Source organism: Pseudonaja textilis, chromosome 7 (genome assembly GCF_049901715.1).
Source record: "Pseudonaja textilis isolate UNSWEBS1 chromosome 7, rPseTex1.2, whole genome shotgun sequence".
NCBI classification, from domain to species: domain Eukaryota; kingdom Metazoa; phylum Chordata; class Lepidosauria; order Squamata; family Elapidae; genus Pseudonaja; species Pseudonaja textilis.
Genome location: NC_141996.1, coordinates 22,861,807 through 22,879,023, shown reverse-complemented (window position 1 = coordinate 22,879,023; position 17,217 = coordinate 22,861,807). Strand labels below are relative to the sequence as shown.

The window sequence follows — 17,217 nt, the reverse complement described above, 5'->3', positions numbered from 1 at the left end:
TGTTTGTTTCATGATTCTTTCCCTGGAGATTGGGTGGGTCTGGAGAAGAATGGGCTTCAGCTTATTCCCGAGAAGACTGAGTTGCTATTGATTTTAGGCCCCCTGAATTTGCTGACTTTTGAGGTTCAGTTATGAATGGGGGAGCACTCTTCCTAGCAATTTGGGGATCTTCTTGAATTCTCAGCTCCTGCTGTGTTGGCAAAAAGTGACAGTACAATATATTATTCTATTTTAAACCATTTTGTTTTATTTCACATGGTAAACATAAATAATAATCCATCCCATTCAGTACAAAAAGCATAGATCTGAATCAGCAGATGTATCCACTGTTTAAGGCACTGAGAGAAGGAAATACAGAAACTAAAGAAGACAGTGACTCCTTTAATTCAAACACTTCAATTCAAGCCATCTTGAGTAGGACCATTGAGTACACTTAAAAAAACCTCCAGGCTACATTAATAGAAAATGTATACTGCTTTATTGATTTTGGTTAAATAATTAATTTTCCAAATTGGCCAATGCTCTAAGAATGACAGTGCTTTGGACCACAATACTTTGTGCTATTTAAAAAAAATACAAAACTATAATACTGCTTTTAAGAATTTTTTTTAGGCTGCAATATAGCAAGCAAGATTGACTTATATGTTTAGCTGCCTGATGGAAGAAATTTTATTAGAAAAGTTAGGATGGGATAGTGTACTGAATACATTTTTTTAAATCAAGGCTACAATAAATTTTGCTTGTACGTTTTTTTAAGAGGAAAGAGAGTCTGAGATGATGGCAGATTAGATGTTTCACAAAATGATACTAATTTACCTTTTGATTCACCGTATTCACTTTGTTTATTCCATTACTATTTCAATGCCATTAGCAGAGGAAAAAATGAAGTAACAGTACCGCTGCATGCATTTAAACAATGATTCAACAGAAGTGCTTTCGATGTTCGGGCAAGCACTACCCGAAGGCGATGCCGACTTGCACAGAAGCTTGAAAAAAAGGGGTTGTTTTAATGAGTATCAAAAAATAAAGAATGCTGAGCTGCTGTGAAGGTGAAATAATTCTTCCTAACCATTTTTGAAGCATGTCCAAACCTTGCCAGGAACTACTGCTTCTTGAATTGATTCCAAGCAATTAAAGTTCTTATGGGAAATGGAATGCCGTGTTATTGTCACACGGCAATGAAACCTTGCTAGATGAAGAAACAAAATGAGGGCAATACTTTTTTACTCTGATCCTGAGCAAACATTTTATCCTAGTCTGCTGTTCCTATTTTAAATAATTGCAAAATGATTACATGAGATAAAATGTGCATGTGGAGGTGGTATTATATTTTTTTCCTTTCAAAGTGTATACTTTTCTTTGGGAAGCAAAAGAATTAGAATAAAGAAAAACTTGTTGTGGATAAACTGGCAAAAGATCTTAGCATCTTATAGGTTGTAACGATTACAAAATTCTAGGACCAGAAGCATTGATTTTAAAACTTTAAGGCCAATAAAAAGAAGGAACAGGTGCACAAATAAAAGTTTGCATTCATTTGATTTAGAGCAGCAATATTTAGAGCATGGTCTAGTAATAACTTTGGATCCTGTGTGGTGTACACTCACAAGATTTAATATAAATTTGTTTTTGAGCCATCCTTCATTAGTACCTACACAAAGTAATGCACAATGTGGCAGTAGAGAGGTTAAATGCCTTGTGCACAGGCACTATATCCCTAAACAATGGTTCTAATTATGGGATACAAATTATAGTGGTCCAAAAGGAAGAAAGCAGCATACTGTGCCAAACAGTGGTACTGGATTGTGTCCATATTGTCTTATACAATATGGGCAACAAGTAATTATAAATAGAGCAATAAAATTTTATCTGAATTCTAAATATTAAGACCATAACAATATTTAAATACTTTCACAGATTATAAATCTTCTCTGATATGTTTGCTTCCATATTCCAAATCTTGTACATTTGGAGCCAACCACGTGAAATAAATCTTTACTGGATCAACATTCCAGTGTTTATGAAACGATATTGGAACTTGATGAGATAGGAAGTCCTTCGGGTAATCCATTGGCCGAGCCTAGAATTGAAGTAAAAGAGAGAATGGGTTGCATATTTATAAAATATTTTCTTCAATTATAAAAAAGAAGCAAAGATTATGTATTCTTCAATTAGATACAGATACATCCCTGTGAAGTGGATGACATGACAAGCACAGCAGGAATGTATGGTGTCTTTGTAGAAAATCTGTTCATGCTGACCTTTACAAATGTAGGTCTTTGTGACAAGATGAAGCTAATATGGCAGTGAGACAGGGCTATTATTATTCCAACTTTGCATATACAATTCGAATGCCTGCAAATAGCTAGTGTAACTGCTGTATATATGGTAAACAAAGCTGTATTTATTCTTTTTAGAAGAAGCATTACTAAATCCCATTATCTGATAACCAATTATGGATAAAGCAAATTGTTCTACTGTCAACAAAAGAAAGAAAATGGAAAAGCTAAGGGTATTTTTTCCAGGAAGTTTAAAATATTGTGTTATTTAAGAGAAAGGTTTTTTAGACCTGAGAAAGTAGGATAGTGAAATTAAGGGAAGAGCATAGCTTCTGGCCTTTGAAGGAATATAAATTAAAAAAGGAGCATTTTATTCATCCTCCTTATTAAAGTATGGATTTAAATTATGCACTTAAGAATAATATTATCTCCTTGATTAGATGATGTAAAACAGGGCTGTGAAACTCCTGGCCTGTGGGCCAGATAAGTCATGTTCTAGCCATGCCCACACCTGGTTTAGCGAAGGAGATAAAAGTCCCAATACATCATGTGATGATGCCGTGATGACATGAGTTTGACACCCCTGAAGTAAAAGGATATAAAATGCTCTTTTTTCTCCAAATTCTACAATTTGTCTGCCATGAAAACTGGATATGGTACTGAATAGTCCATAAGATACATGTACTTTATACCCAATAAATATATTGAGATCTTGGGAATATAGAAAATCTATTAAGGATCTGGCTGATTGAATATAGCAATTCAAAACCATTTGTTTATGAATACATTCTCAGAACCACAACAGCATTTGTTTTCTCATAATGTAACAATGCATATTAGTGAAATATTTAAACAGAAGCAAACAAGCTTATACATGATAGTTGCCTTTTGCTTCCACAATAAAGATAATTTTTAAAGAACACAAGATAACTTTATGATACATTTTGCTTCCTCATCTGTTTTGCTTTCTCAATTTGAAATTTAAATGTTAAACTAAATCCCAAGAAATGAGAATAATAAATAAATGAATGGATTATACTTTAAGTATTGTGCTTGCACTGGAAAAATGTTGAGAATCTGTCTTCTTGATTTTCAACATAGCAAATGTTATTTATGCTCTGTCCTTAAATGTTCATATTTATTTTATAATGAAATTATTTTGCAATTCATTGTGTGGCATCTCTAGGTACTTCTTTTTTCAAGAGTCAAATACAGTATCAAAAAAATTCTGAAAAGTTGCTTTTAATCAAACATCGATATGCAAAATGGATGGTTGTGACCTGGAATTATAGAATTTCCTCTGCCTGATCTGTTTTATATTTTAATTTATTATTTAATCAATTTTTATTCTGCTTTCATATTAAGATTCATATATTTTTGCCTTATGACTCTGCAGAATGTTAAAATTACTGTGGGAATTTATGCTTCCTTGAGGCTATATTGTACCAGAAGGCTAGATAGATAAAAAACTGGATGACTTTGGATAGCACCAAAGCATTTCTTTAGCTGAAGTTAAGCATTTCGGCATAATGAGTTGTTTTACCTGCGGCATAATTAGTGGACAGATTGAAATAAAAGCTTAAGAGGTAACAATGTTTTAATTTCATAATCTGAATTGTTCAACAAACAGTTGCACTAATAAGATCATCCCAGGACATTAATTATATATTTATCAAAAATTAGACTATTTAAGTGGATTCCCCAGAGTCTATATCTTCTAGAAAGATAAAGTGAAATAGTATTGGACCATTTCCTAATAGAAACCAACTCTAAAGTTCAAACACAAAGTGGCTGCTAATTGTTGATATGAGAATGCTAATATGGTAATATGTATAATGTCAGCTTTGGAAGCTATATTAGCACCAGAAGCTTCTGTGCTGCCACATTCCTGTGCCTGGGAAAGTAGGAGGGGGGATTTTTAGAAAATTGGTAGTTAGACATAATAGTATTCTTCTTTTCGGTCAAGGTAATGTTATTCCTGCACCTGGAGGAGGAGTGGTTGAAAGGATGTCTCAAGTTGGAACGGTTGGTGATTGGGCCATGTGATAGACTGATGGGTGCAGAGGGTAGAGTTTGACTTTTGAATTACTAAGGAAAACCCGGAACTCTCAGATTTGGGTTTTCCCAGATGTGCCAGTATAACTACTCTAATAAAAGGAAACTTTGAGAAAATGCCTGTCTTGGGAGTTTTTAATTGGGGCTGGCTTTTTCTGGAACCCTGACATATAAATTGTTAATTTATTATTTAATGTAGTTTGTATATTTATGAAAAAAAGCAGAATATAAATATTTTAAATAAATAAATGTTTATTTGAAACAGAAAAGGTTTCCCCAGCCACTAAATACTGATATCAATATAATCATATGATCACTTCCTCACGTTTCAACTTATTTTTCAAAAGTTATACTAGTTACATGAATTTTTAAATGATATCCATGTTTCACGGAAACTTTATAATCCCCCTTAGCATTTTCTATTGCTTTCACGTTACCATTACAAAAGGGTTCTAGATAAATTTGGTGATAATCAGCACATGTTAAAAAGTTAGACATATTTTGGAAATTACTTTTGTATGAACAATAATAAAACATGACTTCGGGGAAAAAATTGTGCAGCTACATGTAGAAATTGAAGACCACAAAAATCTATGGCTAAAACTACATATTTAATTTCTCCTGATTTTTTTTAAATGATTCAAACACATCTTGTAATGTTTTGACAGCTGGGTTGTGAGAAGATACTCTAGTTGGTTATTTGTACCAAAGCCATATTGATAAATATTGATATTTATGGAAATAAGCATAATATTGATAAATATTGAAAATATTCATGTAAATAAGCATGATTTGAAGCACTGGGTATTCACTCTATGTTCACCTGTTTCCACTTTATTACTTTGGAAGGATTTAATTTGTGTAGACCAAAAAAGGGAATCTTTTACTATCCTATCACTAATGTGTGTTCTGTACTTCATTGTCAAAGTTCCAGCCTTTCACTTATAGTTTTGAAATGCTTTCGTACCCTGGTTCTTGGTTCTAAGTAGTAAAGACTCTAGGAAAAAGCAGGAATGTTTTGTAACATTTCCCAGCTGTTGTATCATTTTAATTAGGTTTTAAGGTAATTGACATAATATTAACCATGAGATACTTAGTTACATGTAACAATGCTCACCTGATGGAAGAGAGGGCTGTGTGTAACTGGAATTCCTAAACCACTGAAACACATTCCAATTACCATATCATCAGGGGCATCATTGCTGTAGCACCGGCATTTACTAGCAAACAATTTTTTGATTGCTTCTCTGTTGAAGACCATCCTTTTAAGACAAATCCAAAAAGAAATTAATAATCAAGAGATAAGCATTATTATTGAATAAAAAGTTTATTTACCAACAGCAATTGTGAGTTTGTAACAGTCATTGCAAACAGATTACTACTGCTCTGGTCTCCAATGAAATCATGTTCTTCCATGTCTCTAGTAATATCAACATTACTTAATGGGTATCATTTAACTTTACCATTATTTATTTATTTATTTATTTTATTTGTCAATTGTTTACGAGATAAGTAAAAGTGTATACATAATTATGAATACATGAAATGAGTACATATAAGAAAAATAAAATAAAAATAAAAGAAACAATAGGACAGGGACGGTAGGCACGTTGGTGCGCTTATGCACGCCCCCTACAGACCTCTTAGGAAAGGGGTGAGGTCAATAGTAGACAGTCTAAGGTTAAAGTTTTTGGGGTTTGGGGAAGAAACTATAGAGTCGGGTAGAGTATTCCAGACATTGACCACTCTGTTGCTAAAGTCGTATTTCTTGCAGTCAAGCTTGGTGCGGTTAACCTTGAGTTTGTATCTGTTGTGTGTTCTTGTGTTGTTATGGTTGAAGCTGAAGTATTCATTGACAGGTAGGACATTGCAATGTATGATTTTATATACCATGCTTAAATCAGACCGAAGACGGCGTAATTCAAGGTTTTCTAGTTCTAGAATTTCAAGTCTGGTGGCATAAGGTATTCTACAACGAGTAGAGGAGTGGAGAACTCTTCTTGTGAAATATTTCTGGACTTTCTCAATTGTGCTAATATCAGATACGTAATGTGGGTTCCAGACTGATGAGCTGTATTCGAGTATTGGTCTAGCAAATGTTTTGTATGCTCTAGTTAGTAGTGTGATATTACCAGAGAAAAAGCTACGTAAGATTAGGTTAACAACTCTTAATGCCTTTTTGGCTATGTAGTTGCAGTGGGCACTAGCACTTAGATCATTAGAGGTGAGTATTCCAAGGTCCTTTACAGAGCTTGGATCATCAACAAGATCTTGACTATTCAGCTTGTATTTTATTTTAGTTGTTATTTTAGTTGTTATTGATTGTAGAATCTGCTTTAGGATTATTGATAAATTAGATGCTCAATCTTATATCACTTCCAAATACAAGTCAACTGAAAAAAACAATACCCTTCACAATACAACAAGTTTAAAAAGAGTAATCAGTAACTCTTGTTTTATTATATATAGGTCACTGACATCAAGCCAGTATTTTTTAAAAGTCTATCAGCTTTCTTATTTGGACTAAGCCATGGATATTTTAGAATAATCATGTAATAGCCTCACCCCACATGCCTTTCACAGAAAGTATTCTTCAGCTACAGTCTTCTATTGTATCAGGGAAGAGGCCCTTCAAATATATAGCTTTGATAAATCAGAAATGATCTCAAACTGTACTCATGGTGCTTTGAATTTCTTTTTGCTATGTTTACTTGTCTATTGAAATGTTACTGTACCATATTGCTATTTACAAAGTTATGGCACTTTTATATTTCACATTCTTGTAAACTTTTTATGACAACAGGACTATAGAAGTATCATTCATAGTGGCAGAGCCTGACTTGAGAAGAAATCTATCCATCGTGAAAACTACCGAAAATTAAGTTATTGCTCTTATGTATCTTTACTCCTTTGAAAAATTTAAATGACTTACCCTCCTCCACCAGTAATGTAACTGTAGCCTCCGGTTCCTAAACCATAGCCATAGCGTTCCCCGAGAACCACTGGCTCACTTGAGTCATAGCAACTGAGTAATTTCTGGAGCCTAGAGATGCTAGAACAAAAATCACATAGTGAAATATCATCTAATACAGGGGTCCCCAAACTTGGCAACTTTAAGACTTGTGAACTTCAACTTGTGGAGTTGAAGTCCACAAGTCTTAAAGTTGCCAAGTTTGGATACCTCCGATCTAATATATTTAATTACTTTTTAAAAATCCCAAACCCTGAAATTATCAGCTTAAGCAAGCACATGTACATTACTGAAATGGAATATTTAAGAGAATGTCTTTTGAATATTTAAAACATTTTCAGTAGTTACTTTAAAAAAAACCCTTTGCTTCTAAAAATCTATATAATCACCAAATATTACTATAAAAAGAATAAGCTTTTCTGTCATACTTTTTGAGTCTTTTCTTCAATGTAAAGGCCTATAACCTTGTTCCCTCCTAATTTTAATATTCTAAAACAAAAGTTTTTTTCTATAAAACCTTTGTATCAGGCTGCATCATTTAAAATTTCTACAATTACACTCCCCATCATGAAAAACAACAAAATTCAGGGTTGATGTCTGCAGTAAATTATGATGATGAAGATACTGTGTGCTGAACTGTGATTGTAATAAAAAACTGTTTATTGATGATTTCACAGTCACAACCCTTATGTGGCCTGTCACCAGAGGCAAGTACTTGAATTGTAATATTTCCATTGTAAATTCATGATACACATTTCAACATTGTCCCCTTTCACAGAGGACTACATCCAAATCTTGGTTATCTAATTACAGAATAAAGATTTTTCAACACTGATCACCCATATCTACAAGTTATAATCAGAAAATTAGGGAGCTCCCCATATGGTATTTCACAATAACCTCTGGTTTTGTTGGCAGCTTTTATTCACTTCTGGATGTGGTCATTCTCCTCCTGAGAGGCAGGCCTATGGACCCTGGGTTCCTCCTGAACATATAATTCATCTGGAGCAACGGTTGGAGTCCCTTGTCAGTTTTGGTTGGTCTGCCAAATGCAACACTTCTTAAAGCAGAAGGCTTTAGTGACTGTTACTCCGGCTTTGATTATTTCAGGGTGGGAGTATTGTGATGAGTGCCACCAACGGCTATCTATAAAAACAAACTGGACGCTCTTGTTACTACAAAATGCTGTGGGCCAAATTCACACATTTCAACAGTTTTGTTTCTGGGTTCAATTCAAGTTTCAAGATGCTGATATTAATTTAGAATGGAGAACATTTTTATCCTGCTTCGCCCATAGTTAGAATTGTTTTTATTTATTATTTTGATTTTTAAAAAATATTTTTATATTCTACATTGGTTATTTTATTTATCGTTGCGCACAGCCCAGAACTGCCTTTGATGAAGTGGATATCTATATAAATTTGATTAATAAATAAATAAAATAGAAGTTGTATATTATTTAGTACCAGATTTTCTATGGGATTGTCTCCTTTGAAAAGGAATCTGCCTATCCTGTTTCACCCACTTGGATAGGGAAGCTACAACTGTCTGCGCTTGGATGGGGAGAAACACAAAAGCAGACACAGAACCGCTTCACAAGGGCATGGCACAACATAAGAGATCAAACCCTGCAAGACAAGATTCAGTGGTCCATCTGCATTGAAAGTCACTCTTCTGAAGACAGCAGAGTCCACATTTTGGATAGAGAGGATCACTGGTTTGAAAAGAGGTTAACTGAACAGCCCTCTCTCAACAGAGGGGGAGGGATAAAATACTAGAGCCCACTGTAACTACATAGCCAAAAAAGGTATTAAGAGTTGTTAACCTAATCCTGTGTAGCTTTTTCTCCAGTAATATCACACTACTAATTAGAGCATAAAATCATTTGTTAGACCAATACTTGAATACAGCTCATCAGTCTGGAACCCGCATTACGTATCTGATATTAATACAGTGAGAAAATCCAGAAATATTCCACAAGAGTTCTCCACTCCTCTACTCGTTGCAGAATACCTTATGCCACCAGACTTGAAATTCTAAACCTAGAAAACCTAGAACTAAGACGCCTTTGGTCCGATCTAAGAATAGGATGTTATATGGTATTTCAGGTATAAACAGAACTTCCTTGATTCTCCCAAGACCTGGGATGTGGACATCCCCCTTCCCAATCACCTGCACAAATTTTTGGTTGACAACTTTAATGTTAAACGACACCTTGTCTAAAGAGGTGAACAGCTCTCTATTGAAAGATGTATGTGCTGTTGCCCCGGAGTCAATCAGCCAACACTGTTCTCTTATGTTTACACCAAGACTCGGTTCTACGTCTCTGATCCCATTCACAGAATCAGTGTCAGTCCTATTGTTCTCCCGACTGGATCTCCTGCTTCTTCTTGGGCTTGGTGATTTTCTACGTCTCGGGTTTACATCGTGTCTTTGGCTACTGGGGTGTCTACCTTGATATCTTTGTCCAGAGTTGGACCTTTCCCTCTGATAACTTGTATAGTATGGCAGGGGATACTTAATGGGTTCTCTGCCTTTAAAGGCCTTAGGACAATTCTTCTTAAAGTGATCTCTTGAACCACATGTATAACACCCTAGTAACGCATTTACCTGTTCCACAAAGTTAACTCTTTTTACAACCCTGTGTTCTTTATGAAGCAAAGCTCGATCCTGAGATTATCCTCAGCCACCAGCCTTCCTGATAATGTTTCGAGTGAAATGTTGTCATAATTTAGATTATCCAATTGATTAAGAAAATAGTCCCAGCTAAAGTTGAGGGAATCAATTATAATACTAATAAAACTTCCCTCTGTGATTGTCTCACCCCTTTGTAACAGATCAGATCTCATGGCGTTTAAGTTGAGCAGATGTTTGCTCATGCTTACTCCTGGTCTCAATCTAGCAGAATGAAACTCTCTAGATATTCTGCTAGTGGTACTTCTATTTTTGCTATAAAACAGGTTACATATCTTCTCCCAAATCTCAGAGATGGTGGACCCATTGGGTATGATGTGGTATATGGCTGGTTAGAGGGAACTCAGCATTAAGCAAAACGCCCGATGGTGAATACAATCCACCTCTATAGACCATGGTTTTTGGGGTGGGTTCAGTATGAGAAAAAGAGTGTTCTCCTTCATTAATGCAATCTGAAATTGCTGTGCCCAGTCCATTAGATTATTACCTGTTGCACATAGCTTGGTGAAACCATTAGGTAAGATGTTGCGTTGGACTGGACTGGTGTTCAAAAATTGTTGTTGATGATGTTCTGGAATGTGTGCATATTGGCAGAAGGGCATCGGTATGCACGCTGTTAAGTTCAAAAAACTTACTGTCCCTTTTTTTTGCAAGGTGACTGGAGCTGACTGTACATGCATGATGTTCTGATTTTGTGCCATGTTCATTTTATGTTGGTTTCCTGTGGAGGATGTTCCCTGAAGAGCTGCTGCAGAAAGTGAAGGGTTAAAAAATTGCATTGGAGCTGTGGTTACATTCTTAATTCCTGACTGGGGAGCTGTAGCATCCTGAAGCTGTGCTGGATGCAGGAGGGAGTTTCCTAGCGTTGGGAATCCCCCTTGGGAGGTTTAAGCTATTGTTGGTGCTAGTAAGTACCCTGGAGACACTAGGACTGCTGCAGAAGCCAGTGAGGTTGTCGGGAGTGAAGATGGAGCGTGAAATCTTTCTGGGTTGCTTGGAGTTTGGAGATAACTGCTGGAGATACATTGAGGGGGAATGTGACTTCTGTGATCGCTGCATCCGCTTCTAGAGCTTTTGGGATGTTGATTGAAGATGCTGGGAGACTGCCTGTGGTTGCTGGGTCGTGTAGAGATGACGTGGCTGCTGGGAATTCAGTGTTCGTTGTCTGTGATTGTCTTGGAGTCGGGGGTGTGAATGTAGCCTCAAATGCTGCTGTGAGTGTTTCAATCACTCGAGATTTCCTGTTCTGAGGGAGAGTTCTTGTTGACATTTTTATTTTGAGTGTTAGTCTTGGGTTCTCTGTTATCTGGTGTTGTTGGTCTTGTCAAACGATGAACTGACCAGCCATCTTCACAAACTATTTCGTTAGACTTGTGATCAATCTGACTGTTTCTCCCTTCGTCATTCTTTTCAGGGTTATCTTTTTCCTTTTTTCCCGCCTTCCATTTCAAAACTCCTGCAGTGATTGGTCATTGGTCGGCCATTTTTATTAGCTGTAGCTTTGAGCTGTGTAGGTCTGAAAATGGCATCTCAGCATATTTTCCCACATGCGGTTTAAACAAGATTGTAAAGGACTTACCGGTTCAGCACTCGTAGTTTTATTTTCTTTCTCTGTTTGCCTTTCTTCAGTTCGAGGTTTGTCTATATTTTGAAAGAGTGCTCTTAATTCTGCGATTGGGTCTTTGCTGCTTGTTGATATTTTGATGATTCTGAGTAGGGTTGATTTTAAATCTTCATTTTTGTCAGTTATTTTGTCTTTCTCCTGAGTTTCATTCCTGGGTGGTGTGAATGGTGTAGATGCATTTAGTTGTGGGTCTTCATCCAAAGCAGTTCCTATTATTGCTCCCACTGGTATCAATTGAGCTGCCATTTGTCTGGTGAAGGCTCTCATATTAATTCTGGATTTTTCTGATGATTTTTTTTTTTGATCCTGACATGTTTTGTTCAAGTTAATTTGGCAACCATCCTCTGCTACCAAATTTGTTAATAACCTTTAATGGATCTAAGCCAAAATTAACTTTAAAAAATGTTTATGGTCAGAGTAATTCTTTTATTGTAGAAATGTAAACTTACATTATGTCTATGTTCTCTCTTAGGTACATCATTCTTCCAGGGGAAAGACGAGAGAGAGTTTCAAAACCAAAAGTAAGTACTTTTTATACCTGGTGGGAGGGGAATGTGCAGTGATGCGTCATGGAACTTGTATGCTTAACAACAGCGATGGCAATATCAATGTTTTCTTATGTAATAAAGCAGTTTGACATTTTACCTTAACAGGTTTCTTCCCCAAACCCCAAAAACTTTAACCTTAGACTGACTATTGACCTCACCCCTTTCCTAAGAGGTCTGTAGGGGGTGTGCATAAGTGCACCAACGTGCCTACCGTCCCTGTCCCATTGTTTCTTTTTTATTCGTATCCATTTCATGTATTCATAACCATGCTTATACTTATACCTGTTATCTAATACTTGCTTGACAAATAAAATAAATAAATAAATACCACCTATCTCTAGTCTACAACACAGCTCTTGCAGCAGTTCCAACAAGATTTCACAACTAATTGCACTCTGATTCAGGTGACCCTGAGGACAAAGATAAACCCCCAAGTGGCCTCATGGGCTTTCAGGGAGAGTCCTAACACCAGATGACTGCTAAGAAATATAATCCTCCCATTCTCCCCTCCCCTCCCCATCATCCAGTCAGAACCTACCCTTCTATCCTCCCACCATCCAGGCTCAATTGTCAGTATCTATCCTTCCATTCCCTCCCCACAATCAGAATTGAAGCTTCTTGAATGAGAAGCAATTTTTTTTCTTCTGCTTCCTCAAGGAAAAAACAGTCCAGTTGCCTTTTGAAAAAGCACCTTTGAGACAACTATGACCTGGATGACACAGACACAGAAGCAGACCTTTTTAATTTATGGCTGTTACCAAGAATTTATATTGCCTGTACTTTGGAGAGTGGCAAATGCACTACTGTTCCCTAAGGCGTTTGGGGGCTGAATATCTTGTTGCATAAGGTCATTTTCAACATTGCTCTTTAATTTTAGCATTTGATGTCAAATCTGAAATGTTTAATTATTGGTTTGAATTATTATTTAGGATGATAATTTTTAGGAGTCTTTGGAAGTTGGTGGGATATTAATTTTGGGAATATATACTATATTGAATTTTTCAATAGGAACAATATATGTTCCAAGATAAATACCAAGTGGATAGTTTTATTTTTAATTTAATCACTCTGCTAATAATATAGACTAGCTTTTAAGAGGTCTGGGTGAATTTATATGATATAATTACATTTATATTCAAGTGTGATGTACATAAGGATATTTGGCATCAAACGGTGACATTTTAATTACTTCTGCAGAAGTGCTGGCTGTGTGATTAACTTTCCAGTGATTCTGTTGCCAATATGGAACTTGAAATATAAGCTATCATAGATCAGCAAAAGCTGTATATTCCAAATACCCAAAAAGCATGCCTAAATGGATTTCTTCTAATGTTCTGTCTGTTTGGCATGTTAATTCATTTACACGTCCATAAATATTAGAATATTGCTTCAAGACCTGGATGTCAGAAAAGATTTTTGAGAAGCATGCTACTCTCATCACTAGTTTCAAAAAACAACAACAACTGACATCTGAAAGTGAAAACTTTTCACATCATATGACCACTTTTGTTGCCAAAAATGCTATATGTATACTTTTTCCTATGTTCTCAATGCAAGAATTGTTCCTTAGTACTTTTCCAAATGTAGCTATTCAAAAAGAATATCATCACATTATGTGGAGATTTTTTTTCTTTAAACATTGAGAACATTAATTTTTAAAATGTAGTACAATGTACAATTATGCTTTTCATATTTGCTTTAGATAGTGAGGTGGGTGTCATATATAATAAACAAACAAACAAATAAATAAAAAATATATTGTATAGACTATGTAAAAATAATTCTTAGTACTGAAAATGAATTACATTTAACATCTACAGCCACTATAGAATTTCATGGAAAATTTGGTGTACTTTCAGGTAAATTTTTCATTTTTAAGTCATGCTTATTTTGTATAAGATACAATTATTGTACGCAGCACTGAATCTTCAATTTAACATATACTGGGGTTCAAAACATGTCAGATTTCCTTTCATTCATTACACTGTTTGGTTACTTCAGCATGTAAAAACATAGGAAAGAGAGATTTTTTTTCCCTGTTGTATTAACTGGAAAACATAATTTTAAAGCAGTGTGCCATGTTTTAAATTCCTCATGTTGCATGATTTTAATTTTTAATACTATAATCAGGACATTACCAATGGAAGATAATATTTTGTAGCTCTGAATTGAACTGTGGAGTCCTTGGTGTTCTCTGAGGTTGCACTGACGATATTACCTAATTTGGTAATGAAATGTCTGCAAGGAAACAACCAAGCTCAGAGACCCCCAAGAACCTCACAATCAGGACGTCTCAGGAAATTACAAACCTGGTACTTGCCAACGTTTTTCAAGGCAGTTTCCCAGAATCAAAATAAGCAACATCCATACAGGGAAAAAGCAATTTGAATAAAAAACATAGAAGTCATTGATTGTGCCCATCAAGCTCCAATACCAAAGTTAAGACTGTTCAGGAAAACTTCCAAATATTTGGAAAGGTTTGGTGACATGAAGGATAAAATTGTTTCAAAAATCTGCTTGCAAAACTTTGAACTCAACTTTCAAAAGTACTTGTATAGTTACTATAGTTACAAAAGTACTTGTATAGTTACATTAGATTTGATCCAAGCCCAGATGACAAGCTGGAGTAGGATAATTTGGAACAGGCGTTCTTTTCACTCAGACAATAGTAAATAGATCTGAATAGAATCTGTTCTGGGCTTACATGAATAGTCTTGATTAGTTTCACCAGACGCTGATATCTTAGAAAAGTTGATGAAGGGTATGCCAAAAGGACAAAATGTTCTATTACTTTGATAAGACATAATGACAGTGTAGATGATGGAGGGAAGATACTGTAAGTGTGTGATTAAATCACAATGACCACCTTTGGTTGCTGCAATCACAGAAATGTGGGAGCTGGAAAAATCTTTGGGATTGAAAAAGAGCTCTATCATTTGTAGCCTTTCAGTCTTTTTTTCTACATGGTTGTGTGAAAATGCTTTGGGGGCTACTTGACCTCTCCTAAAAACTTAGTTATTTTAAAATAAAGTCCAGCCAGCTACATAATTTCAAAACTATAAATCACCTCTACTGTATCCAGAAATACACACCATCATTCCTTATTAACATTTCTTCCTCTGTATAATCTCTCTTAACCCATCTGTTTGAAATCTGGCATGCTTTCTCCCCATCATATGGTTTCCTAGCATAAAAAAACTTCATCGCTTTCTGTGCACAAATAGTAATGGTCAGATTTTGAAGGAACATAGCTTGAACACTCCACCATCATTTTGCATAAAATCTGTCATCCATCATCCCTTCATAAAGATTTAGTTCTCTTGAAAATCGTATTCCTTTCTAGTGAAAAATGAAATATGATATTAAAATATGCCTTCCTGTTGGGCTAATGGAGAATAGTGTTTTTGCAATAAATTTTCTCAAGCAAAGTGATATGCGTACCAGGTTTAATCCATTCTACCCACCCAAAAAAAGTGTCCTGAAAACTAGACTTTGAGAATGTCAGAACCTGGTAACACACCTCATGATAACAGTATAACAGAGATGGAAGGGACCTTGGGGGTGGGGTGGGGGTCTTCTAGTCCAACCCCTTATAATTCTATACCATTTCAGATAAATCATTGTCCATCCACTTCTTTAAAATCTCCTGATGCCCTTAGGTGACAAGTAAACATTCATGCTTGTCAGCCTGTGTGATCCAAAGATGAGCCATAGTCGATAATCAACTGTGTCAATCTTCCCTCCCCCGTGGAAACAAAGCATGATGTGGCGAGGAGGTTAAACTGCATACAGGAAGAAATAGCCATTCAGTGAAGAACAGCAGCTGCCAGATCCCCAATTCCAGTGATGGCTCAGATATGCTGAGTGCTTAGTGCATGTCCAAGATAGAAGAAAAATATTGTTGGCTTGGACATCGTAATCTTCCATTCTGCACTACTTAAATGAGATTCTTGGTTTGGGCAACCAATGTCATCTTATTATTTGTACATTCTTCCCCCATATATCCTCATAAATCCCAATGCCAGAGCAATATTTCACAATTGCCATTTTTTCTAGACATTTATTCAATTTTATGCCACAAATGTGCTCAAATATCCAGAAATAAATTTAACATTTGGGAGATGTTTTTAATTTGTTCTGTTTGTATTTGTTGTCTGACTCAGCCCCAAAAATTTCATTGCATCATGAATCTTCACGTTTCACATTTCATCTGGAGCCTGTAATCCTGCAAGTTATACCAGCATAACAATAATAATAATAACAATAACAGACACTAGTATAATTCAATTCAATTTCATTCTGAAATTCTTACCTTATCAAGGTATCATCATCCACAATGACTAACCAAGGCATCTTAGCAGGACTATGATTTAAAAATCTTTCCAAAATGGCAAAAGTCTTTCCACAATGACCTAGAATGTAACAAAAGATAAAAAAGAAACTGGGAAGTGGTTATTAAGTAAAAGCTCAGATATGTATCTAAATAAGGTATGTCATGTTATGGGTCAATCAGCTTTGTAACAATTAATTAGAACATCTAAAACAGGTCTAGGATCTGGACACAGAATCTGCTTGACTGGCTGCCCTTAATGTAACAGCAATTTAAGAAGGGAGCAATCCTTGGCGATCTGCTCTGCAGCACAGATCATTCTGCTTTAAAAATGCTAATCTGGGACAGTGTTTTCATCTGTTTGATGCAATTAGAGCAAAGCTCTTTTTAAACAACCAAGCCCACCATCCAAATTTTCGAAAATAGGCTGAACATTTTAACTTAATTGCCATGCCTATGCTGGCCTTCATGGTCAGAAAAATAAATGAAAACTAATGTGAAAGCTTCAGTATGACTGCCTTTCCTTGCTGTAATGTAGACAAACGTCTAGTCTATAGGGGGGTTCTGCTCCGATATTTGACCATTCCTGCTCAACCCAATCCCACATGACAGAAGGTAGAGAAACTGAGGCCACCTTTTGCATCTTAAGTATCATTTTTCAGGCTGCAACTTGGAGCCATATTAGCAATAAGCATTTCATTGTTACAGACATTCACGTG

General features: G+C 35.7%; 1 protein-coding gene across 1 annotated transcript in view; it reads right to left on the bottom strand.

The window, feature by feature from the left end:
* Positions 1 to 226: 226 nt before the first annotated feature.
* Positions 227 to 17,217, bottom strand: part of B3GLCT (beta 3-glucosyltransferase) — a 67,906-nt gene continuing 50,915 nt past the window's right edge. Inside the window, exons 12-15 of the mRNA XM_026708878.2 lie at positions 16,481 to 16,580; positions 7,264 to 7,383; positions 5,449 to 5,593; positions 227 to 2,077 (exon numbers count right to left, since the gene is read on the bottom strand). Of these exons, the coding sequence (XP_026564663.1) occupies positions 1,916 to 2,077; positions 5,449 to 5,593; positions 7,264 to 7,383; positions 16,481 to 16,580 (527 nt within the window). The 3' untranslated portion in view covers positions 227 to 1,915. The remainder of the gene's footprint in view (positions 2,078 to 5,448; positions 5,594 to 7,263; positions 7,384 to 16,480; positions 16,581 to 17,217) is intronic.